The sequence below is a fragment of the Aotus nancymaae genome, unplaced genomic scaffold (genome assembly GCF_030222135.1).
Source record: "Aotus nancymaae isolate 86718 unplaced genomic scaffold, 86718_ANA_hifiasm-v0.15.2.pri h1tg000033l, whole genome shotgun sequence".
In the NCBI taxonomy this organism is placed as follows: domain Eukaryota; kingdom Metazoa; phylum Chordata; class Mammalia; order Primates; family Aotidae; genus Aotus; species Aotus nancymaae.
This window is the reverse complement of record NW_026988447.1, coordinates 47,509,271-47,536,240: the sequence shown is the minus strand read 5'-3', so window position 1 is coordinate 47,536,240 and position 26,970 is coordinate 47,509,271. Positions and strand designations below refer to the sequence as shown.

At 37.5% G+C, this 26,970-nt stretch overlaps 2 protein-coding genes across 5 annotated transcripts in view; one reads left to right on the top strand and one right to left on the bottom strand.

Annotated features, from left to right (window-relative positions):
• METTL14 (methyltransferase 14, N6-adenosine-methyltransferase non-catalytic subunit) overlaps window positions 1-23,852 on the top strand; it is a 43,449-nt gene extending 19,597 nt beyond the window's left edge. Inside the window, exons 10-11 of the mRNA XM_012473035.2 lie at window positions 1,513-1,723; window positions 5,212-23,852. Coding sequence (XP_012328458.1) covers window positions 1,513-1,723; window positions 5,212-5,516 — 516 coding nt within the window. The 3' untranslated portion in view covers window positions 5,517-23,852. The remainder of the gene's footprint in view (window positions 1-1,512; window positions 1,724-5,211) is intronic.
• SEC24D (SEC24 homolog D, COPII coat complex component) overlaps window positions 18,210-26,970 on the bottom strand; it is a 104,596-nt gene continuing 95,835 nt past the window's right edge. For all 4 annotated transcript variants that reach the window (XM_064383923.1, XM_064383925.1, XM_064383924.1 and 1 more), the window contains 3 exons: window positions 26,334-26,525; window positions 23,848-23,937; window positions 18,210-19,048 (listed from right to left, as the gene is read on the bottom strand). In XM_064383923.1, the coding sequence (XP_064239993.1) occupies window positions 18,908-19,048; window positions 23,848-23,937; window positions 26,334-26,525 (423 nt within the window). In that variant the 3' untranslated portion in view covers window positions 18,210-18,907. The remainder of the gene's footprint in view (window positions 19,049-23,847; window positions 23,938-26,333; window positions 26,526-26,970) is intronic.

The window sequence follows — 26,970 nt, the reverse complement described above, 5'->3', positions numbered from 1 at the left end:
TGTTTTTTTAAATTCTCATGATTTTCTCTCAAGCTTTTCCAAATCACTATATGCTGTTTAATTAACTTTATGAAAAGGTCCTTTTCTTAAACTTGTAAAGACAGCATTGAGCATTACAGGAATACATCCAAGTTAGGTTTTAAATGATTTATTCACCATCTTAGATGAACTCCCACCATGCTAGAAAGGGGAGTATGTATTCCTCTATGTCCTAAATGCCATATTTCTAAGTTAGATAAAGGCTTTTGATCACCCTGTCCCATAGAATTTTTCTTTTTCTAGGCTCAGAAAGAAAAGATAGCAGCAAGACTCTAGCTGGCCAGCTTAGAAACATATTTCTCTCTTCTTCTTTTTCCTTTAAGAACCCCTAAGAACTTCTGTTTCATGTGACTCTGCCCTGCTAGTATCAGGCTTTAACAGTTTTTATTCTTCACTTTTGAGGGAGCGAGTGGTGGGAGGGTCTTTCTTATTAAGTCTTTTTAGGACTGGAATCATGCCTAGGTAATGAAGCCTCCATAAAATCCTAAGACAGGGGTTGGAGAGCTTCTGTGTTGGTGAAACTGTGGAGTTTCTGGGAAGGTGGTCCGCTTGGAGAGGGCACAACAGCTCCATGACCCATGCCCCATACCTTTCAATGTGTGTCTCTTCCATTTGGCTGTTTTGAATTGTATCCTTTTATAACAAATAGGTCATAATAAGTAAAGTGCTTTCCTGAATTCTTGAGCTGTTCTAGCAAATGATCTAACCTGAGAAAGAGGTCATGGGAACCTCTGATTTATAGCTGGTTGGTCAGAAGCACAGGTGACAATCTGGACTTGTGATTGGTATCTGAAGGTGGGGCAGTCGTGTGGAGTCTGCACTAAGTAGGTAGATAGTGTCAGAATTGAATTGAATTATAGTGTTGGTGGAGAAGTGGAGAATTGCTTGGTATGGGAAAAACCCACACATCTGGGATCAGAAATGAAGTATTCTGAAAATACTGAGTGTTGTAAGTGAGAGTGTAGAAAAGAGTTTGTTTTTCTTATTTACATGGCAGTCTTTCCTCATCCAGAAATCCAGGTTCTCCTGTTGGTTTTTTGCCCATAGAGCTGTATCCCATCAGGAATGGTAGCTCACTTCTGTAATCCCAGCACTTTGGGAGGCCAAGGTGGGTAGATCACTTGAGCCCAGGAGTTCGAGACCAGCCTGGGCAACATGGCATGTCTTTACAAACAATTTAAACATTGGCCAGGTGTGGTGGCATGTTCTGGTGATCCCAGCTATTTGGAAGGCTGAGGCGGGAGGATTGCTTGAGCCCAGGAGGTCAAGGCTACAGAGCTGAGATCGTGCCACTGAACTTCAGCCTGGATGACAGAGCAAGACCCTGTCTTAAAAAAAAAAAAAGAGAAAGAACTGTATCCCAAAGATTTGGAGAAATGAGGATTGTTTTAGAATTGAGGACATCAGAAATGTAAAAGGTTTTGGAATGACTGTTGATTAAAAGAGATTAATTGGTCTGCTCTTGTTATTTAGGAACACTGCCTCATGGGGATCAAAGGAACTGTGAAGCGTAGCACAGATGGGGACTTCATTCATGCTAATGTTGACATTGACTTAATTATCACAGAAGAACCTGAAATTGGCAACATAGAAAAACCTGTAGAAATTTTTCATATAATTGAGCATTTTTGTCTTGGTAGAAGACGCCTTCATCTATTTGGAAGAGATAGTACAATTCGACCAGGTAGGACCTCAGTTAAAACAACAACTTTATGATTCTTTGGATTATGCATGTCAAGAAATAGGACATGGTGCTGTGTAAAATAAAGTTCTTATGTGTTTAATTCATTTTCTTGCTGTACTTAAAATATGAAAAGTTTTAGGTACACAGCAAAATCAAGAGGAAGGCACAGAGACTTTCTATATACCCTCTGCCCCCACACATGCATAACCTCCCCAGTTATCAGTATCTCCCACCAGAGTGGTACATTTGTTACAAATGATGAACCCACATTGACAGGTCATAATCACCCAAAGTCCACAGTCTATATTAGGATTCACTTTTGGTGTGGTAATTCTGTGGGTTTAGACAAATGTATAAGGACATGTATCCACCATTATAGGATCATACTCAATAGTTGCACTGCCCTAAAAATCTGTGCTCCACTTATTCATCCCTCCCACAACCCTTGACAACCACTTATCTTTTTACTGTCTCCATAATTTGCCTTTTTAAGAATGTTATATAGTTGGAATTGTATAGTATGTAGCCTTTTTAGATTGGCTTCTTTTATTTGGCAATTGGCATTTAAGATTTCTCTATGCCTTTTTATGGTTTAATAGGTCATTTCTTTTTAGTGCTGAATAATATTCCATTGGATGTACCACAGTTTATGTATCCATTTACCTAATGAAGGACATCTTCCCAAGTTTTGGCAGCCATGGATATCTGTGTGCAGGCTTTTGTGTGGTCATAAGTTTTCAGCTCCTTTGGGTAAATACCAAGGAACACAAATGCTGGATTGTATAAGAATATCTTTAATTTTGTAAGAAACTGCCAAGACTGTCTTCTGAAGTGCCTGTACCATTTTGCATTTCCACCTGCAGTGAGAGTTCCTGTTGCTCCACATCCTCACCAGCATTCAGTGCTGTCAGTGATCAGGACTTTGGCAATTTTAGTGTGTGTGTAGTGGTATCACATTGTTGTTTTAATTTACGTTTTTTCTGATGACATATGATGTAGAACATCTTTTCATATGCTTATTGGCTATCTGTATGTCTTCCTCGGTGAGATGTCTTTTAAGGTCTTTGGGCCATTTTTTATTTGGCTGTTTGTTTTCTTATTGTTGAGGTTTAAGAGTTATTTGTGTATTTTGGAGAATAGTACTTTATCAGATTTGTTTTTTGCAAATATTTTCTCTTAGGTGGTGACTGTCTTCTCATTGCCTTGTTGCATGTTTATTTTTATTTAATTAATTTCTGCTTTTTTGTTTTCTTTCTACTTTGGGTTTACTTGCTATCTTTCTATCTGAAGTATTTTCAGATTGATATTTAGCTTTTTTGTATTATGGTATTATATTGCGAGCTCTAAATTTCTCTAAGCACAGCTTTATTGCACTCCAAAAGTTAGGCATGTAGTGTTTTATTATCATTTATTTCAAATATTTTTTCAGATTTTCACTGTGATTCCATATTTAATCTGTTGGTTTTTTAGTATTATGTTGCTTAAGTTATTTTGTTACTGCTTTTGGGCTATATTGTGGTCAAATAACATATATTGTAAGGTTCACTTCTTTGTAATTTGTTGGGATTTGCTTTATGACTCAGTTTTAATAAATATTCTAAGTCCAGTTGAAAAGAATGTGTACTCTGTTTTTGTTGTGGTTGTGCTATTTATTAACTGTATACTATGTAGATCACGAATATCTTTACTGATATTTTTAAAGTACTTGTTCTGTGACAAAGGTCTATTGAAATCTGTTATGGTTATGGATTTGTAGTTTGTTTAGTTGTCAGTTTTTATTTATATCTACTAGAGGTGCATAGAAAAGGTGGAATTTTTTTTTTTGAGACAGAGTTTCGCTCTTGTTACCCAGGCTGGAGTGCAGTGGCGCGATCTTGGCTCACCGCAACCTCCGCCTCCTGGGTTCAGGCAATTCTCCTGCCTCAGCCTCCGGAGTAGCTGGGATTACAGGCGCGCACCACCACGCCAGCTAATTTTTGTATTTTTAGTAGAGACAGGGTTTCACCATGTTGACCAGGAGGGTCTCGATCTCTTGACCTCGTGATCCACCCGCCTCGGCCTCCCAAAGTGCTGGGATTACAGGCTTGAGCCACCGCACCCGGCCTGAAAAGATGGAATTTTTATGCCTTCCTGGTAGATTGGTCTCCTTAATGCTATGAAATGTCCTTTATCCAGTGTTTTTGACCCTAAATTCTACCTCACCTGATAGTATAGCTATTACAACTTTCTTAGATTTGTGTTTGCGTGGCATATTATTTCCAGCCTTGTACTTTCAGTTTTTCTGTTGTTACATATAAGATGTATCTTTTGCAAATAAACACACAGTTGCTTTTTCATCCAGTTTACCTTTATCTTTTAATTGGACATTTAGTCAATCTATATGTAATGTAATTTCTGACATTTTTGGGCATAAATTACCATCTTCCTGTTTCCTTTGTGTTGATACCACCTGTTCTGTTTCTTTTTCTCTCATTTCTTTTGTATTGATTAATTACTCTTTTATCATTTCATTTTTCCTTTTCATTAACTTGTTATGTATTCTTTTGTTGTTCTTTCATTGATTATCTTGGAAACTGCAGCGTGTTTCCTTGAATTATTAAATTCTAAATTAAAATAGTATAGATTTTTAAAGAGTGAGAATACTATGGCTTAATCTTTAGAATTTCCTTAATTTTTTTAAACCAATTTTTCTTCAATATGCATATAGATCATATGTATATTATTTTATACATAGTGTATATATATATATATGGCTATGTAATGAAATTTGAGTTGTTTAGGCTTTCTCTGCAAATATACATGAATATCTTGTTTGGAAGTTCTATGGATGATTTTATTCTCTTATAAAAGTAAAATATTTTTTGGCAGCAGAGCTTGTGGTAAGCAAATATTTCCCCTTCACTGAGTTAAGAGAAAATAATGTCTCTAAAATTTCAACTGAAGGAGTGTGTTTGTTCAGGAAGCATAAGTGTCCATATATATTACATATCAAGAATATAGCCATCATGTTTTAATAAATAAAGAACAGATTTTTCTCTTCCTTTCATTAACCTGTTCTGCACTAATATAGCTCCTGAGTCTGAGAATAATCTCAGTGGCAACTGCTGTTGAAGGAAACAGAAAACTTAAGAAAAAACAAAACTATTACAAGAATAAAAGCAAACATCAGATGGTAATCTCTTAATAATTGAAAAGTTAATGTAACATTTAGGAAAGTTTCGAATAATTATTTTTTTACATAATACTTTTCAATCCCTATGCATACAAATTTTATCGTATTTTCTTTATTTACTAAAACAAGATATATACCTGTGAAATCTTTAAAATATGACCACAATTCAGTGCCATTCTGTAAAAGAGATCAATATTGGATGAATGATGGGAACATCTTTAAGAATGCATTGGGGATTTGAACTAGGTTCTAAAGAATTAATAAGAGAAGAGAGAATTGCAAATAAAAAGGATAATCTTTTTTTCCTCCATTTTAGGCTGGCTCACAGTTGGACCAACGCTTACAAATAGCAACTACAATGCGGAAACATATGCATCCTATTTCAGTGCTCCTAATTCCTACTTGACTGGTTGTACAGAAGAAATTGAGAGACTTCGACCAAAATCACCTCCTCCCAAATCTAAATCTGACAGAGGAGGTGGAGCTCCCCGAGGTGGAGGAAGAGGTGGAACTTCCGCTGGCCGTGGACGAGAAAGAAATCGATCTAACTTCCGAGGAGAAAGAGGTGGCTTTAGAGGGGGCCGTGGAGGAGCACACAGAGGTGGCTTCCCACCTCGATAATTGTTGAAGACATTGATCCTGTTCATGCTCCTCTAACCTTCTTTATTGTAGTTAAATTTCAAGTGGGAGACTTTAGAATGCACTTGCAGCTTGCACTTTGCTTTAATTTCTCTGAGCTGCAGGAATGTCTTAGGCAACCTCACTTGCAGTTGTCACACACACTGTATAGTTTTTTTCAGGATAAATGAATGATCCTGGCTTTTGTTATGTGCATGAACAGAATGGAACAACTCAAGTAGCTTCATCTTTGGAGACTGAATTTATTCTGATAGAGTTCAACTAATTAAAAAGGATTTTGCTAATTTTTGGAAATAGACAATGGAAAAAGATCCAATCTGTGGTGTCATGCTAGTGCTGACAGGAGCTGGTAATGCACATCCTGTCACTGCTGCCATAGCAAATGGGGAGCTGTTTGGGAGCCTTGATAGAGTAGAGTTGGAACAGATGGTAAGCTTCTGTCAGGTTTTAACATTTTCTTGGTGAAACAATAAAAAGAGGTAAGCTTTTTTATTTCCTTCTTTTTAAAGTCTTGAATAAACTCAGATATAATTTGAATACTGAAGAAATTAAAGAGACTTTGAACAAAACCACCTCTTCCCAAATCTAAATCTGATAGGGGAGGTGGAGATTCCAGAAGCAGATGAAAGAAGAGATAGAACTTAGTAGACAGACTTAAAAAAAAAAAAAAAAGAAAAGTTCATCACCATAATCTCAGTTTTGTGGCTATGACTCTTAATCATGCTTCCTAAGAAGCAAAGGAGGACAGATATTCATGTGCTAGATAGAACTCTGGTGTGGACTTGAACTTGGATTGACCTTAAAGTAATTTTATATTCCTCAGCAAAATAAATGAGAGGCAAGAACAGGATACCTCACTATCAGATGCTTGGTTTAACATTTTGGGACAAAAATACTTGGTGATGAAATGACATACACCTTTAAACTTGTTATGGAGATAGTTTAATATAAAACCAACTACAGAAAACTTTCAACTTAAGGATACAGCTTGGAAATTGGAACTGCAGTTGCCTTTTATTAAACTCATATGGTGTAATGTTTGTTTTTAAGGACTTCTTGTGCAGATGAATTAGTTATATAAGACTTCATGCTGTCATTTCTCTTGCTATACTGTAATTCATGGTTTAAATGAATTTGATAATGAAATAATACCATTATTGTTCTTGATGAATACTTTTCTTATTTTTATGATTTTTCTAATGAAACTTGAAACTTTTAAGATTTGAGAGCCTGTTTTCTATAAGTAGAATTATTGTTGTTACCAAATAGAAAAGTTTTGGTCTGTGATGCATTTTAATGGCTATTCTCTGCTCATATCTAAGATGAGATTATATTACATCCACCAAAGACTCAGTTTCAAGATAAGGACTGGATGATAGAAATAAGGCTGACATCCTTAAAAGACGAATGAATTTAACTTGCTTAACCCATTAATACTATCTAATACAAGACAGCATTTGACTAACACCTCTCTTAGTATAGATGTTACTTGTCATAATTGGTTAGAGGTTTTGCTGAAATTTTGGTATATTTTCAACTTCACTAATTACAGTTTATCTAGAATTAGAACTCTATATGCCAGAGTTGACCTGGGAATGAAGTCAGGATAGAGAAATTCCAGTTGCCTGTGATGGGTCCTTAGAAGTTTCAGCTAAGGAGTGACCCTGCCTTATACACAGTGCTCTTTATTACATTCCATGCCCTGGGCCTACCCAAGATGACATTCCTGGAGGAGGTGACATTCCTGCTGTTTACATGGCATAGGCACCTGTGAGATTGTTATCACAATTTCATCTTACAAAGAGGTAGGTGTGGCTGCTTTGACAGTTGAAAGTTAAGGGGAGCCATGATCTACCATGTTTAGGAAAAAGTAATTTAAAAAAGAGTAGATGGTGGAAAAAGAATGTAAGACCTAGAATTTATCCCTTTGACAATAATCTGGCCTTTTTAATAATGGGATGGAGTTGACTCACTAGTTTTTGCTAACTTTCACTTTCAGTAAAGGTTGAGGTATTGTTTTTGCAGTAGACTATTCATTGAGGAAAGGTTTCCAATGAAAATTCGTTACTTTGACCTCTTCAAATTTTTGATCTTCTTTATATTTACGTGTTTTACATTCCACAAAATTATGTAGAAATGCTGAGTGTGGTCGCTTACGCCTGTAATCCCAGCACTTTGGGAGACCTGATGTGGGTAGATCACTTGAGGTCAGAAGTTTGAGACCAGCCTAACCCCATCTCTACTAAAAATAAAAATACAAAAATTAGCCAGTCATGGTGGCACACACCTGTAATCCCAGCTACTCAGGAGATTGAGGCAGGAGAATTGCTTGAACCCAGGAGGCGGAGGTTGCAGTGAGCCGAGACTCTCCAGGCTGGGTGACAGAGTGAGACTCTTGTAAAAAAAAAAAAAAAAAAATTATATAGAAATAAATTTTTAGTTGCTTTATGCACTAATTCCTTATTGGGAATAGAAGCTAATTATTGTGAAATAACTACGTTTTTGAGTTTAGAAGTTATAAGATCAGCCTGTCTGAGTTTTTACAGCATTATAATTCTTGGTATTCCAAACCAACTGCTGATATTTATTTCCAGTGAGAACCATTTTCCTGCTGACCTTCCTCCTTTCAGAGGATGGGGATTAGGAGGCCCAAAGTACTGCTTGGTAGGAATACTTTTTACTCTTCCTCACAGTGGAGAAAGAAGAGGGGAGGTAGTTGATGATGTCGGGTGGAACAGATTTTGTGGTGGGGAATACCATACCCAAACACAACTGAATCAGATTAGACCACAGATTTGTGGTGATGGCAGTCAGAACGTACAACAGTCATCATGAAACAGCACAGTGTGAGACGTCAAGGTGTCAACCTGGCAAGTGAGAATCAAGCATGGAGTATGGCATGGCAACCAGCTCACAGATCCAGAGTTGAGAGGAATCACTACTGCAGCAGCTCTGCTCTGATACTCTGGTAAGTAGCAGAGCCACCTTAGGAGCCCTTATTTCGTATCTCCCTTATTCTAAAGCCAGGTCAGTGATGTCAGTTTCATTTAAGCTAACAGAGTGTAAAGGTGGGATACTTGGGAGCTCTACATCATGCATCTGTGTGTCACAGCTGCTACTAGGAGTTACTCCTTTTCATGTCTTTTAAAATACTTTCTACTCATCCTAATTGCTAAATTGTCTTTCAGTTAGTTACAGCAGCTTATTTTAAAACCTGTACTGTTTTCATCCTGAATTTAGAACATAAGATTTAGCCTTTGAAGTGTAGTTTCAGACTTTACTAATTTGTTTAATAAAATCCTTATTAAATTGACAAAATGAAAGCCCAGTTGGGACTTATTCTAAACAGTGGTCTTTGATCTGAAAGTGTCTCAAATTTTGTGATCTATTAAAAACATAAACCTTTGCTTATGCGAAAGGTCTTTCTTAGAACAGTCCTGTAATCTTAGGGTTCATGTAGGACTTCAGCATTATCCTCTTTTGATGTTTGGTAATAGGGGCTGAACTTTTGCTAGGGTCTCATGTGTATATATAGTCAGTTATGAAGCTATAAATCTAGGACTTCTCAAAAGATTAGAACATTTATCCAGCAAACTGACTCCATTGAAGACTTAATTTCTGGATATACCACATTGCTTCTGCTCTCAAGAAGTCCATCATTTACTGATGTATAAATATTGCTAGCTACAATGCACAGAGAAAAACTACCTCATTCAATCTAGATAATTGGGACATCCTTTTCCTGTAAACCTATTCTCCAGTATTGGACAAAATATTAAAAGGATCAGTTTGAGTACGTTAGCGTTCATGTTTCTCTAACTAATGGTGCTAATAAACTGAAATTAGATACGGTAGGTTTTTCCAAAAATACTTCTAAATAATTGAAAACCTAGAAGTCAACAATGTAAAATGCACATAGAACTCAAGTATGTTAATAAATCAGAGAAGCAGGCCAGGAACTTTTTAATAGGATAATTGTCTTTTTTAGGCACATTGTTTGCATACTAACTACATGGAAATATTTTCACTCATTTACTTTCACCTGTTTATCCGTGCTTTTTCTCACTTTGATGAGTTTTCTCAACTCCTTTCTCAGAAAAGCAGAGCAGAGCAGCATAGAATGCCTTAGTAAATGGCCACTGACTCTTGGTCTCAGGCCATAGTGACTATAGAGAGAGTAGTGGGGGCTGGAGACCTCATACCCTGGATAAGGTGGACGTGACTTGTCAGCTCCAGTTAATTGTCACCACAGAGGGAAGAGGGTAAGTCTGAGATGTTCATGTGGAATTTCCGTACATTTCAGAGGTTAACAAAATTGTTTGTGATTTTTGCTTACATTTGCCATTCATGGGACTAAAAATTTAAATTAATTTGGCTAGCAAAATACTGCATGCATATTTTATTTTTTATCCTTAGTTTTTGAGACAGTCTCACTCTGTTACCCAGGCTGGAGGGCAGTGGTGAGATCTTGGCTCACTGCAACCTCTGCCTCCAGGGTTGAAGCGATTCTCCTGCCTCAGCCTCCTGAGTAGTTGGAATTACATACAGGTGCCTGCCACCACAGTCAGCTAATTTTAGTATTCTTAGTAGAGACAGGGTTTCACCATGTGGGCCAGGCTGGTCTTGAACTCCCGACCTCAAGTGATCCGCCCGCCCCGGCCTCCCAAAGTGTCAGGATTACAGGCATGAGCCACTGTGCCCTGCCGGCATGCATATTTAAATTATGCATGCATTATAGCTGTATAACTGTGTGACCAGATTTACTAAAAAAGGAAAAAAAGTTGCTTGAGACAGGAAACTATCACCTTTGAAAGCATATTAAGTAGTTGGCTTACTTTGTAACACACAGGAAATTGAAAATGTGAACTAATACTTTAAAATTGCCATACAGTGATGTCACTGCAAGCCATTAATCTGTCCAGTGGTAGAAAATGTAGAGGTCTAGGCTGTGTTGTCACAAAATACACCTTTTAGAGAATCCTCTGCCTTTACAGATTTTTATAACTATTACTATCATAAGAGAATACATCATTCATCCTGTCTTTTCTGTATGTGTGTTTTTGTTGTTGTTGCTGTAGTTTTGAAAGCAGGGGAAAAACCTCAAAACACAATTATGTTCAGATTATCCAGTTGAGTAGTTTATGATGGTTAAGTGATCAAAGTAATAGCTTAAATGTTTGTGGAATTAGCTGTCACTTTATAGGTTTATGTATTTTGGTGGGTACTTTAATAAAAAGATTTTTGACATAATATTGTTCATAATTTATGGAAGCTACACAGGTAGTTGGATTATTGTTTTGTCTAAGAAGCTAGGTTTGTAAATAAAAACTCAAGCTTATAGCTTCATTTTCTACTATTAAGCTCAATTAAAGGATAATACGTGATTAACAATATATTTATAAAAATAATTCCAAAGCAAAATTTAGAAAAATGTAAACACAAATGTAAACCTGTCAGTCAACTAGCTCCTTGAATCTTAACTCCATATTCCTTCCTCAGATGGTGCTGACAAGATAGTGGATGAGAATGGCATCAGCACTTCTTTGGGGACCTTTCCCAGTTCATATTGCTTTCCTTTATTCTGATTCAAATAGAAAGCCTGCCTTTTCATCTAATACCTGCATTTGTCTACTCACCTAGTCCTGAGATTTTACCCTGCTGCTTGGGATCTTATGACTTAGTTTTTGTCGTTTGCTTTATAAGGGCAGTGGTATGCTTTCTCAGCTTCTAATGTTTGGCATATGATAATAAGTGTTCAATAAATAGTCCCTTATTCCCTTGCTCCTTGCTTAATTGGAATTAACTCCCAGGAGAGTTTTCATAACTTTCCCTTGTCAGGTCTTTTCCCTTCTGCTGATGATTTCTTGCTGCATAAGAGGACTGTGTTTTTCTAACAAAGATTTTTTTCTGTCTCAAATAAGAGAACATTATCTTTGAGGATGAAGGAAACAAAGCAGTTTCCACTGAATTACCATTTATCAGAGGTCTTGAACAGAACTAATTTTCCCTGGTCTGACTTTAAAGGCACTTGACTCCTTCCTTAGGATGTAAATTTTTAATTACTTATCTGCCAAGGGCAACATGTTAAAATGAGAGTGATTTAACTACACCTGTGTCATCTCGTTTAATTATACCCTAAGTGGAAAAAGTAGACTATATTTCTCTTGTGAATAATAGAGACAGTAGATTGCCTGAGAGTGAGGAGGGGACAAGATGGTGGAGGATGGGTGTGGGGTGGCACCCAGGAGTCTTGGGAAACTGCTGCTGGTCAGCAAGGATGGCCCAAGGAGAGAGAACTTCCTGGGGAAAGAGCTCAGTGGCAGGGAGCTCCACTGGGAAAGTAACTCAGCTCAGACTACACATTCATTTCCCCCAAGCATGGTGTGGAAGCAGAGAGCCCTGGACTTCAGAAAGCCATGGGGCACTTTGACACTAGTTATCAGTGTGGATAGATTCCCTTTCAGTCCTGTGGGATAGAGATTCAGATTCGGGTTGATTTTAAAAACAGGACTTTTTGCACACCGGAGTGTACAGTTGCAATTCATATCTGCTTGAAACTTCCCTAATTCATAAAGGTAATAAACTTTTTGCCACATAGGCATATGAGGTGGGGTCCCTAAAACATTATTGGGTAACATAAAACCCCATTGGATATTCTAAAATTGTATTCTTCAAACATGAATAATGTGTATTTAAACAGTTTTTCATGGACCCAAGGAATACCTCAGCTTGAAAAATACTGACTAAAAAACTAGATCTCATTCTTCAGAAGGTCTTAAAATTAAAAATCTCATTGCAAAAGAGTCGTTTTTATAACCGGTAAGAGAATTTTTTCAACTTTTATTTTAAATTCAGGGGATACATATGTAGGTTTGTTACCTGGGTATATTGCATGATGCTGAGGTTTGGGGTATGAATGATCACTCAGGTACTGAACACAGTACCATAGTACACAGGTTTTTCTTTTTCTTTTTTCAGTGGAGCAGTCAGACAGAACACACACAACATTTGTTGATTAGGGTTTGCCATCTTATATGGGTGTGGTTTGTGGCACTCCCAAAACAATTATGATAGTAACATCAAAGATCACTTATCACACATAACCATGATAGACGTAACAAACAGGTTTGCAATATTGTGATAATTACCAAAATGTGACACAGAGACATAAAGTGAACACACACTGTTGGATCAACACTTTTTCAACCCTTGCCCCACTCCCTCCCACCTCAAATAGTCCCGTGTCTGTTGCCATTTTATGAGTAGCCAATGTTTAGCTCCCACGTATGAGAACATGTGGTATTTGGTTTTCTGTTCTTGTGTTAATTTACTTAGGATAATGGCCTCCGGCTGCATCCATGTTGTTACAAAGAACATGATTTCATTCTTTTATATGGCTGTGAAGTATTCCATGTTGTATATGTACCACATTGTCTTCATCTAGTTCACCAGTGATGGGTACTGAGGTTGACTCGATGGCTTTGCTATTGTGAACAGTGCTGCTATGAACATGGGAATGCATTTGTCTTTTTGGTAGAATGATTTTTTTTCTTTTGGGCATATACCCAGTAATAGGTCAACTGGCAATTCTGTAATATAATTTTTAAAAATTATCAAAGCCAGGCATGGTGGCCTGTAATCCTAGCTACGTGGCAAGCTGAGATGGAAGGATTACTTGAACCCAGGAGCTGGAGAACAGCCTGGGTGACATAGTAAGACTTCATCTCAAAAAATAAAAAAGTGGAAAAATAAAATCAAAAAGCATTCCCTAAAAATTTGTACACAACTCATGTCTTCTTGAGACTGCATCTGTAATCGCTATTACAGTTTCCTTAATGAAACACTAGCAATTTGTCTCCCCAAATTGACTTTGTTCTTTATGTGATTCAACACTAGATTCTCATTTATTAAGTTTGGATAAAAATGGCTCTGGAAATGTTTACGAAGGTACATTTTGGAAATTGAGGGAGTTTAGCCTGCACAAGAAATATGACAGGGATATGTCTTTGAACTATCTGAAAACTGCTGTTCATTGCAGGAGGAATTCACCTCTGGCCTCAAAAGACGAGAGTACTTGTACCACAAAGAATAGTTTTAGGTAAAGTCCACCAAATATAATTTTCTAACAGAACTGTTCATAAATGGTTGTTTGAGAAAGTAATCTTCTCATCACTTTTTTTTTTTTTGTTTTTTGAGACAGGGTCTTGCTTTGTTGCCCAGGCTGGAGTGCAGCAGCAAGATCAGGACTCACTGCAACCTCAACCTCCTGGGTTCGAGTGATCCTTCTGCTTTGGCCTCCCAAGTATCTGGGGCTACAGGAATATACTACCATGCCCGGCTAATTTTTTGTAGAGAAGGGGTTTCACCATGTTGCCCATGCTGGTCACAAACTCCTGGGCTCAAGCAGTCCTCCTGCCTCAGCTTCCCAAAATGTTGGGATTACACGCATGAACCACCACGCCCAATCCTCTTCCCTGTTTCTCAAACAGAGGCTAGGAAAAATCTATTAAAGATGATGACTAGGGAATTTCTATTGCTTCTTCCAATCATTATGCTTTTATTTTTCTTTTAATTCAGATTAGTTGGCATTACATGTTGTGTTTTTCAGCAGTTAAAATTTGTATATTCAGTTACCTAAAGAATTGCCTTTTCTGGAAGATTACTAACCTTTCTGAAGGTTTAGACAGATTAATGTAGAATGCCCCCTAGTGGAGCTCAAGTTCAACTTCAGATTATCTTTCCATGTTCAAAAAATTGATCTAAAATTTGATCTTTGCTTTTCATTGCTTTCTGAGTAGAGAAATATGTTTCTATATGGGTAGACATTTTAAAAATTATTAATAGATGATTCCTAATTATTCTCAGTCTACTACCATTATGTTAAACTTTTAGAAGTGAACCTTCTAGGAAAGTTGCCATTTGGTAGTCTCAAAGATATGCCTTCAAAAATTGAGTGAACTCATTTTTTTTAAATAATGGTTTCTTAACATTTGAAATACAAGTTCTTGTCTTTGGTTTATATATTATTGGTTTTTAACATTTAAAGTAGTTTAAGCTGCAAGTTTCTCGTATGGCAAATTAATTCTAATCTCTGAAACCATCTGCTAATTGGAATTTCTATAGCATTAAAAGATAGCTTGATTTGGAGGATGTCAATTACGATACTAGTGGCATAGCAGCAAATCCAATTAGGAGTCAGATTAGTCCTAGTTTTCATGATCCTTAGCAAGTTTAGTAAAAAACCTAATGAAACAGTAACAGCAATGAACACTTAAATTGCAGCACCATGTGTCAGATGCTGTTCTAGGCCCTTTATAAACTTTAATTCTTGAAAAAACTGTGGAGGAAACAGTCACAGGAAAGTTTCTAACTTGCCCTGGGTCACACAGCTAGTGGTAGGACTAGTATAGAAACCCATGTCATTGGCTCCAGAGCCTGTGTTCTGTCCCACTGTGCTTCACTGCCTCTTCCAGTTTGGAGAACCATTTCAGGGCAGCACTTACACCATTTTTTGGCAGGTGGTCATTCAGGGCTCACCAGAGCATTTCCATTACATATTGGGTTTCTTCTACGATGAAAGCTAACCTCACCATTTATATTATATTCCCTCTGTTTTCCAAGGGTCTTGCTCTTTTGAATATTTTTTCTCTGTCTTGAATCTTCAACATTCTTTGTAGTATAGTATTGTCACTATATATATTTTTTGAACATAATTCTGTCTTCTTTCCACCAGCATTTAAATGGCAAATCCCTTAAATTTAAAAAATCCTCCTGTCTACCTGTGACTCACCCTCTCATCCCCTTTTGAGTTGCCTCCATGCTGCTTCCCCTTCTTCAGACTGTTCTAATCTAGCCTTTATCCTGACTGATTTAGAGAAACTGTTTTCACCAATGTCACCCATGACCTTTTTACTAATCCCAACAAACATTTTCGTCTTTTCTTTTGGAAGCCTGTGACTTGGCTGCCCACTCTCTTCATGCACCCCCGCCTTTTACCTTGAGCTTTGTGACATCTTCTAGCCAAGTTCCCTTCCTATCTCTCTGGCCTGTCCCCAGTCTCCTTTAAGGTTTCTGGTGACTGTCTGCCCTAGGGATTTGCTACCTTCCTGCTCTACAGAGCCAAAGTTTTTTCAGCCACTTGTTTGGCTTCTTTTTGATATTCAGGTAGGTGGCTTGCAAATCTTTAGCTCACAGCTCTCTCCTGAGATTCACACCCATATTTTTAGGTGCTATAGCTTATCTCACTTGGATAGCTTGCAAGCTACCTTAAATATGTACAATCTGACTATACCTTTTACATACACACTGACATACAAAAGCTGTTTTTATTCTCAGAGAATCATCTCACTGTCTACCCAGTTGCTCAAAACGAATCATTTTCTGACATTTTCTCCTCCCTTACATCAGCTCTCCCCCAAATTCCCCACCCCCAACTAAATACCATTATTTTAATTCAGGCCACTGTGAACTCAAATGGACTATTCTGATGATAGCCTCCTAAATGGTCTCTCTGCTGCAAGTTACATCACCTTACAACCCCAAAGTGATCTTTCTAGAGTGATCCTGCTCTGTAAGTGATCCTGCTTAAATTACTTTGAATGTCTTCACTTTGTCATTAGGATTAAGTCCAAACTCCTCCTTGGCTTAGTCTCACTCTACTTGCTTCTCCAACTTTATCTTTTATGACTTTGTCTCTTCTTGGTAGTTTCAGCCAAGTTTAACTTCTTTAGTTTACTGAAAGTGAGGGATTGTATTCTCTTCCTGGGTCCACAAGGGGGCATGGTTTCAAAGGCAAGAACTTCCCAGTGCCATACCTCCACCCACTCCTCCATGCAGGAGCTTAGAGGTCTTTGTTAAGATAGACTGGTCAGGTAAGCTCCCTTTGTCTAGAAAAGCCCGCAAGAAGCTATGGGAGGACTGTGGGCCAAAACAACAAATCAAAGGTCAGAATCAAAGATCAATCACTACAGTGGAAGTTTAAAGGAACTCCTTTCATAGGACAGAAAACTTGAATGGGGCAGGAATATCTCCCATGTTAAAAGTCCCCTTCTCCCACATCAGTGCGGACTCCATTTCTGGATCCCCTTCCATGACATCGTGGGAGCTGCTTTTCTTTCCCCTTTCTGCAAAACTCTTTGGGGTCCGATATTTACTTAAAACATGCTCACCGTGCCCAGCAGGGTCCTCTCCCCCATTGTTGGGTGAGTGAGGGACCAAGGACCAACATCCTATTGGGGAGCAACCTGTGCCCATCATCCGCAATTTGGTCACAAAAGGGTGATGTATGCTCTCTCCACTCTGGGCCTTTATGCTTATTTTCTCCTCTGCTGGCATATTTACCAATACTGCCAATCACCTGGTAAATGTTTACAATTTTTTCAGGTCTCATCTTCATTGTAACTTCCTTTGGAAAATCTTTACTGACTACACCTTGCTCCCCAGCTAGACCATATCCTTGCTCTGTGCTTACTGTAGCATTTCATGGCATTTCTGAAACTTTGCTGTAATTGTAGAGATGGCAGGGACTTTGCTTGTGCTGCTCACAGTTGTCTCCCCAGCATAGCACCTAGTGTTTGGCACACAGAACATGTGCAATCAATCAGTGTTTGTTAAATGAGAACATACTATTTCCAATGGCATATTCTTTGAGCACCTATTTACAAGTTTTTTCTGTTAAGTGTCCCTTTGTCTCTTCTATTTAATGGTTCTGGTCTGTACCCTAAAGAACATAGAGAACAAATCATTAGGAAGTCTTCAAATGATTAAAGGAATGTGCTCTGTGCTTCTATTCCACATAGGGCATGGTGCCTAGAATTGAACACTCACCTAGCTGTGGTCTGACCTCAGAGAGGGACCATCACTATGCTCATTTGACAGCCTATCCTTGTAATAAAGTAGATTGAGATCATATCTGCTTCCATTCCACTACTGATTCATAATGGCAAACTCCCTAAGTTCTTTTTCTAACCTGTTGTTTCCAAGAATGATCTCCTGCATACGCATTTGTTTTTTAGATACAAGTCTAGGAGCTTACATTTCTTCTTGTTAAACTTATCCAAGTTGATCGTAAGCAACATGCCAGTTGGCTAACGGGGGGATTTTAGTCCTGCCACTGTGTTTGTTTTTCTATTCCACTTTATGACATCTAATTTGTAAATAAACCTTACTAGCCATATAATCAGAAACAAGGTACTTAAGCCTGTTTCTTCATGTATAAATGGGGCTGATAACAGGATCAGGGTTGCTGTGAAGAATACATGTGCATGTGTTCACAAAAAACATGCAGTCCTTGGGATATGATATGTACTCCTATTATTATTCATATAATTGATAACAAAGTTGAACTGGGAGGTAGGGGCAGATGCCTGTGTGACATCACTCAAACCCATTCTCCTAGGTTTAGATAAATTCATTAACAAATGGTTTCATGTAGCCCGTTTCTATTTATTTTGCCCACAAAAACATATTAGAGAACTTTGAAATGCCTTTCTCGAGTACGCTATGATGTTTCCTAGATTTATTGCCTAGTACTCCTCAACCCTCAAAAAAAGAGAAATTTTTGTTTTCCAAATTTGTTCTTAGTGACCTACCCAACAACCTTTTGCCAAGACGTTTTGAATACTACCCTTATTTCTTCTTAAGACCTAAAAATACATAATAATTCTACCTACCAAATAAGAGTATATGAAATGATTTATTGATATTGGTTAAGATCCATTATATACAGGTAGAAACTTCCAAATTGTACAAAGAACCATTAAGAATATGGATAAAGACAGTTTTATAGACAAAACAACTGGAAAATAGTTTTAACATACACAATATATAATTATGAAAAAAATGTAGAACACAAATTGTTCTACCAAATAGATTCCAAGGTTATTGAAAGTCTGCTATGCAATCCTTAAGTTGAAAAATGTGTTCAATGGAGTTACATGGTTTTAAAAAAAAATAGGTATAATGTAAAAATTAAAATTTTTTTTTTCTCATTGCAATTGGGAGAGGAACCAAGACAACTTTTCACCCCCGTCTATACAGTTTGAAAAATAATTTATATGTCTAGCACAAAGAAAGAAAATTGAGAATGTTTATGGTTCTGTAAACTTTGCCTTTCATGAAATGCAAACCACATCAGTTTTAAAAATTAGAAACTGTGCAATCAGAAACAGACTGTTCCCTTTATGGTACAATTGTACCTTAATTGGCTTTATACCTGAGCACCAAAGCTGAAGTTCTAAATGCCATCTTTTCCTGGAAAGCTATTCTGAAAATGAGCAAGAAATCAAAACTAGCCTGTTATCATCTAGAAAATTAGGCACCAAGAAGGAGATTATCTCCTTAGAAATGCAACATCAATGACAGAGAAGTTTCAATTAATTAAGCAGCTGACAGATCTCCTTGTAAACACAGCAAATGAAATCCACATAAGAAGGGCCTCCATAAAGTCCTTTGTCTTCTACCAGGAATTGTCGGAAAACCATTTCTGGCTGTTCTCGCTGCTTTACTATTGTAAGCTAGGAAAAAAAAACACAAACACACACACAAAATATAACAGCACCTGGTTATATAACACATAATATGAAAATGGCTCACTTTTGTCTATTTCAGTTTCAGAAAACATTATTGAATGTCCATTATGTCTGAGGTTATGGAGGATGATGGGAAAGTGCCTAATATCTAGAGTGGAAAGAGGCATGGACCCCGAAACCCCATACAATTTTAAGTAGCAAAAATGAAACCTAAGCAGAGTGTTATGAGAAAGGCTTCACAATGGTAGTAACTGTCTCCTGAGCCTTAAAAGATAGGGGTAGGGCTAGAGAGTATTCTGTGCTGGAATACATGTACCATGTACCAGAGATACGATTATGGCTGGCATGTAAATTATCACAGGCTTCTAAAAGGGACAAATTATCATAATAATGAGTTTGGGCTTTTGTAGGAAATGTGATCCAGTGAAGGTGCAGAAGAATGAAATGAGGCAGTTAAGTGGCAGCAGTGTGTACAAAACATTTGCGAGATGAGGGACACTAGATAGGAAGTGGTTTGAAGCATCTGGGTGGGAAATGATCAGGTTCTGAATTAGAGCAGTGGAGGTGGAAAGTGGGTAGACTGGAGAGATGCTAGAGAGGTTAACATGCAGGGAAAACCAGGAGAACTGTCCTTTGCTCATCATGATTCTCTAGACCTGTGCTGTCCAGTACGACAGCCAGCCAACATATTATTGAGCACTTAAAATGTGGCTCATTCAAATCAAGATGTGCTGTAAATATAAGATACACAATTGATTTCTAAGACTTAGTATAAAAAATAAAATGTAAAAATATCTTAATAATTGCTACAGATTACATATAGAAATGATATTTTGGATATACTGGGTTAAATTAATTATTTAAATGATTTTTTCACTTTAAATGTGGTCATCAGGAAACAGAATTGCATATGCATTTGCATTACTGGAGAGTGCTGCTCTAGAAGAAACTCACAGGGAAGAAGCCCAGAAGACAGGGAGTTTTGTCATGAACACTTTGAGCCCTTCTCTCTACTCCTGTATTCCTATTCGAGGAAGTCAAGGTAGATGATCTAAATGATCAGAATTTCATATTTACTGGGCCACAAATGGGGTTAACTGAGCTATACATATACAACAATGCCACCTGCCTCCTATATAATTAAGAGGAGCCAGGGTTCTTCTCTTCTTCTTCACAGGAGGTAAAACTACCAGAAAGGCCTGCAATAGGGAAGTGCATGCAGTTAACAGCTTCACAAGCTGCAGCAGGGAAGGTATGTGCAATTTTGGCTAGGAGGGCAGGGCCTCCCTACTTTTGCATTCTATGCTTTTTAGTTATCAAGTAGAATAAGTAGAATAATTCTGTCAACACCACTTGTTTTTTTCCTTTATAATGTTTTGGCCTGGGTCCAAGGATGTTAAGTTTTAAACTGCCCCTGACCTAGTAAAATAATAATATATAAGAACAACCACTGCTGTTGCAACTCAGCTAATTCCCTGTGGACACAGACGTGTGTGATGCCTTGGCTTTTGGGTGTCAGCTCTAGGTACTGGGCGTTGGCACTGGAATAGCTGTGTGCATAGGCAGATTCCACTCCTATGGAAGCCCAACTAACCCTTAATGGAGATTTCTCCAAAGAAGTTTAAGATTTGCCTCCTGATAAACCTGAAGTCAAGATTCTTTTCATTGTATGTTTTATCCACCCACATGCCACTATGACTTTACTATTGTCCATGACTGGTAGGAGCAGTGTGGGTCTAGACTATGACACAACTCAGGTTGAGACTGGGCAGAATGAGACATTGAAGGAGGAAAGATTTGAAATTCCAATTTCTTTAGAACTTACTTTCTTTATGGAAATAATTGGAAAGACGTTCAGGTTGCTCATCTTAGATATTTTCTATTGCTGCCATTCACTTGGTGTTTTTTTTGGTTTTTGTGTGGTGCTCACTGTACAACCGCCTCTGACAAAGTATCTGGCTATGAGTGGAGGTGGTAAGTAGAACAGGGAATGAATTTCAACCTTGGGAGAAACTTAACTTGAAGCTACAGTGATGAACATCCTACCCTACCATTTGATTATCTACAGGTGCCAGGATGACACAAAGTATAGTGGAAGGTCTCAGGGGAGTGGACTCGTGGAAGTGGTGTTGGCCTGTCTTGACATAGTGATGGCTGCCTCCTCAAGGGGCACACCCACACCAATAAAAGGAAAACATACTGGTGTGGATTGGTAGATCTGTGTTTATTTCCCCGCTTTATATTTCTATAGGGAGGGGGATGACCCTATAGAGTAGGAGGAGAACATTAAAATAATCACTGCTTGGATTGTTACCTCCTTGCTTCTTGTGTGCCCTCTCCAAGGAAGGACTGGCTAACTCTGAATGTGACATTCTCTGAGTCACATTACCAGAGGCCTTAAAGAATGAATGTGCATAGAACATGCTGAGTGAGGAAAGAAGAGAGCCATTGCACAACCTTAGGGGAATATCAACTCTTAAGAGGCACATGAATGAAGAGAAGCCAACGAAAAAGGGTCACTGAGAAAGAAGAATCAGGAGCAGGAAATGTTTTGAAAGCTGACAGAAGAGAGAATTTGAGGAAGTAGTCAACCTTGTAAATGCTGTAAAAGGATTGAGAATCAATTGTCTTTAGCAATTTGGCAGTTTACAGAGAACTGGACTGATGAGAAGAAGGAAAGAGCAGTTAATATAGAGTTTTTCAAGGAGCTTGGTTGGTGAATGTTTGGTATATTGCCGGTGTTCAATAAATATTTGTAGAATGAATGAAAGGAAGGGGAAGCAGAATCTCGGAGAAGAGGCAGCTTCAATGAAGGTAGATTTGAACAGTTTGTAAACTGTGGAAAAGGGCCAGTGGGGAAGGAGTAATCTAGAAAATACAAGTGGAACGAGAGAGAATGAAAAACATTTGGAGCACAAAGAACCATGCAGGGCAGGACTAGCATTTATCAGGAAGGCACTTGGTTTCAGTCATCATCTGGAGACATACTGTGGTAGAAATATTTTTTTTTTGTTCCCCCACAAATATGAGAATAATCAACAATAAGGTCTAAGAGGACTGATTTTTTTAAAAGTAATTAGCATAACCTAGAAAGTAGCAGTTCCTTCTAGATTTGATTTTGTTATTCTTGATCCTTCCATTCCAGCTCTTTTCTCCTCCTTAATCTTAACCCTTTAAAAGTATGTTTTCATTTCCTTTGTTTGGTCAGTTTTTAAGTGTCAGAGAAAAGGTGTAATGCTAAGTGCACTGGGACTAAGCAGCTGGTACAAGCCCTGTATCTTCTATGATCCAGCTGTGAGACCCTGATCACGCTAGTGAGCTCATTTGAGCCTCACTTTCATGTCTGTGATGTGCAGGTGTAAGGAGCCAGGCATCTCCCAGATTCCTTCCAGCTCTGACATCTGTAGATTTTAGATATTTCAAATTCTTTTTAGAGATAGCACTCTATGAACAGATGGACAAATTTGCAGGTAGTACATAAGAAAATCTGATTCTTTAAGTATTCAAGCTAAAATTGTTTTATTACACATTGCTTAATATTTTATTCACATATAATATTTGAAGCTTACCCCCAGATGCTTTTATAACCAAAGCTGACATAACTTTGATAAGAGGTTGGAACAGGTGGGAGAAAGCAGAGGAAAGTTTTATTTTTTTCCCTGAAGGAGGAACTACTGAGGATAGGGATGATCTCTATACTTAGTCGTGCCTCTTTGCAAATGGCCAGTTGGAGGGATGCAGTTGCTGCAGCTGGAGCTGGGATGAAGGTGAATCATTATTGCTGTGCATTCTAAATACTGGTGGTTTTCAATTTGCATTTCAAGAGACTCAAGATTTGGTTACATGTTTCTAGGGTGTTCAGACAGAATGCCCTAGAAAAATGTGTAACCAAATCTTAAGAGAATGTGTTTAGTTGAGCCTTGTCTGTCATCTCTAGGTCCTGCCCTTAAACTGAACCCACATAGGTGCTGTGTGGTGTGACAACTGTTCTAGAAAAGTTCTGTATTCATCCAGATGTCATTAGTTCAGTTTACCTAAGCTCTACCTAAAGCTGATGTTCGCATGCATGAGTTACTTTCAAAGTTACGAATGTTGGTTTAGATTGACATCACATTTACATTTCAGGAGACATCTGGCCCCATAAATACCCTGGCACTTGTAGACACATGCCTCCAGGTGAGTGTCTTATAGCTCTTCAGTAAGCAGTGTTACACAGCACATCATCATCTATACATTCCAGATCCCAGGAGACTAATACTGAGCTTGGGAAGGAAGACAAGTAAGTATTTGGAAGTTGGCAACAAGTTTTAATTTTCTTGGGTTCTAGACATATTAAATTCTTTTACTCAAACTCGGAAAAGGCTAGAAGGGCTTGGAAGGACAAGAATAACAACACTTTTCAGAGATCATAAACTAAACATTGTAATAAATCTTACAAATGTTCTAAAGGATACTTCTATAATTAATTAATTTTAGGCACCAAAAGAAAAGTCATTTCAAAGTCTTTTAATGATACCAATTGCTATTAAATCATGAAGTTAATACTGACTAAGATACCCCATAGTTAACCCATGGTAATAGCTGTTTATGTTTGTGACTGATAAGTAGGTATAGATACTTACTTATATGTAAGGTTAATGTGAGTTTTTTTTTTTTAAATTTGTGATGGTGTGAGTTTTTAAAATCAAAGATCACATCATAAAAACATAAGGTATGCATTTTAAGAGTCTTTACTGAAATTTTTAACACTTGGAGAACGGGAAAAAATAAAATCGCTTTCTTACCTTCATTGAATATGGCCTCTTTTGTTGGATAATACCCATTATCATTCTGAGTTGTTGAGAGTATGGGTTTCCTACCTCAGGCAGCAATGTCTAAATTTAAGAAAATCAAAGTTTTAGTGCAGTTTATAACATTTAGATAGAAGTAGCAATATGAGATTATCATAATGTTTATAACATCCTTCTAAAACCATGTACTTGAATATTGGTGTAGTTCATTACCTGAAAACCAAAACTGGGGAAAATGTACTAAAAATTCTTGTTGGCACCCATTCCCACCAATGATTCAATTATTTCTGTCTTTTGAAAAAAAAACAGCTCTTCCTCTTGAATTTGACACATGTACATCACTGAAATGATACAACACAGATGTAATCGACCCTCTGTATCTGTAGGTTCTGCATCCACAGACCAAAAATAATATTTGTAAAAAATGCATCTGTACTGAAAATGCATGGATTTTGTTTTTTTGCCATTATTCTGTAAACAATATAGTTTAACAACTATTTACATAGCATTTTACATTGTATTAAGTGTTACAAGTAATCTTTTTTTTAAAATAGAGATGAAGTCTCACTATGTTGTCCTGACTGGTCTTGAACACTTGAGCTCAAGCAATCCTCCCACTTCAGCCTCCCAAAGTGCTGAAAGTTTGATCCCTTTTCAAAATTCAAGGCTATGTTGTGAGAGAAAAGACTATACTTTATTCCTTCAGTGGATGGAAAATGCCATCCAAGTACTACTGTTCCAGCATTAAAACAAACTGCCAAATGTTGATTTCTTATAGGGAATGCAGCCTCTTAGATATCCCAGAAACCTGGTTAGTGGTCTATAGACCAATCCAGTTGCACATGGCATCCAGGAGATATGAAGGATTTTGACTTATTTATTCCATTAAGACAGAGTAAAATGCTAATGTTTGCTTCTCAGCAAGAAGATGCCAAGAGCCAATGCATCATCGTGAGTTAGCCAGAGAATATGTGAGCTAGAATGTTTCACCATAAACCTGAAGTGTCAGGAAAAGTTTATGGTCAATATTTTTCACAGGAGTAAGGAAAGCAAAAAATTCTTTATTTAAATTCACACTCCTATCCCCTATGTGTATTATTTGACATATTATGGTAGATCTATTTGTTCAACAAACAATATAAGTATTCTTCATGTATATATTTTAACGTGCCAACTGCCTCTAAAAAGAAAGTAGCTAACATTTAGTTTTTAACTTTGTTTCATTTTGTTGATGAAAGTCAAGGAAAGGTATGCTGATATAAGCACAGACCTACATCTGCTGCCTTGTGGTAAAGAGACTGGCTATTTCCTGTGGATGTTCAGTTCAGCAACTATGCATTCAGCATTTACTATGTCAATATAAGAGGAAGCTCCCTTAACTTTTATATAAACATTCTTTAGACTCATAGTTCTTTGCCTACTGAATTTTATTTTTAAATTACATTTCTTATTTCTTAACTTCAAACATATGCAGATATCTTACTATTTCTAAATCTTCATCTTAAAACTAGTCTCTAACTGGAATATGGATACCCTTGAATTCTTTTAAAAATACTTTTGATATTCCTAATGAATATGCAGCTCTCTAAGCTGATCACCTATCATGGCCTTGAATTTTAATTCTGTCTTTTTCTGCAAGATGCTATATATATATTGATAAATTGTACTTCATACCATTGTGTTCAACAACTAGACTTAAGCCATCTTGCCACAATGTAAGTGAGACTTTGGGGAATAAACTAACTGCTGAGCTCTACTGGAATCCGCTATCAGAGTCAGACAATAGCCATCTGGCAGTGATGCTCATGCAACATGGTCTACAAATAAGGCTTGCAATAAATGTTGACTCTTGTACAACTTATAATTGCTGGGTTTTCCTAAGATGCTTTAAAATAGTCATTTTTATTAATTTAACATCAAACCCACAATTTCTCTTGTAATTGCAACAAAGGGGTATATAATCTATTGTTATGGAATTATTATTTTGTTAACTCAGTAATTTGATTTAGTCTGTAGCCAAACACCTATGAAAGATTTCTACATTCTTTTGAGTATGCAGTTCAGCACCAGGGATGAGCCCAGAGCATAAGAACTAAATTCAGTTCCCATCTCTGCCACTTTACTACCTGAAGGAACTTGCCTCTAAGCCTCAATTGATTCCTCTGTAAAATGTTGATACCATATCCATCTCAGGTATGGTATATTTAAGTATTTAGAGTACAAAGACTGGCACACAGTTAATGATCTGGAAGTGTTAGCATTTTCTATTAAAGTCATATATTTTAGTTGTTTGAAAGTACTCTATACAAATAACTGTAGGCCAGCTAATTGATATTGATCAAAACATGAAATTCTTTCATTCATATACAGAAATATATGCCTTATTGTTTCTTTCTGTAATATTTGACTGCACATAAGTAAAAACATTTAAGAATTGATATTTTTCATATTACTACAAAAGCAATGAAAAAAATACTTACCATATCTGTGTTGATATGTGCAAAAGATGGCACATTAAATATTCCTTGGATCAGTTCTGGTGGGCTGCTGACTCCCAACCATAGGAACATGTGTAGACCATTAGCCAGTAAGAATATTCCTCCTTCTGAAAGACGGGACTCAGAGCAACGAACAGCAGCAGGTAATGTTGTACTCTTGACATCTAATGTATGCTGGGCAGACACAGACAAGAGAGATAGAAGCTCCTTTCTTCCCCTTCCCTTCCCCCCTTCCTCTCTTCCTTTCCTGTTTCTTCCCTCCCCTCCCTCAGTGCATATTTAGTAAGTACCTATTATGTGCCAGACTTTATTCCAGTCATTAGATAATAATCCCTACCTTGTGCAGCAAATAGTTTTTTGCAGGGAGGAAAAGACAACACATAAAGTAAGTAAAATATACAGAATATAGATGGTGTTAAGAGTTATGAAGAAAAGATGGAAGAGAGTGGTATGGGGTGTGTCGCTGGTGAAGGTGGGGACAATTTTAACTAGGATAGTCCAGGGAGCCCACCAGCTTTTAAGAAGGCAGCCTGAGGAGGTAAGTGAAGGAGCCATGGGGACAACTGGAGAAGACCATTTCAGATGGAAGGAAAGCTAGTGCACAGGTCCTAAAGAAGGG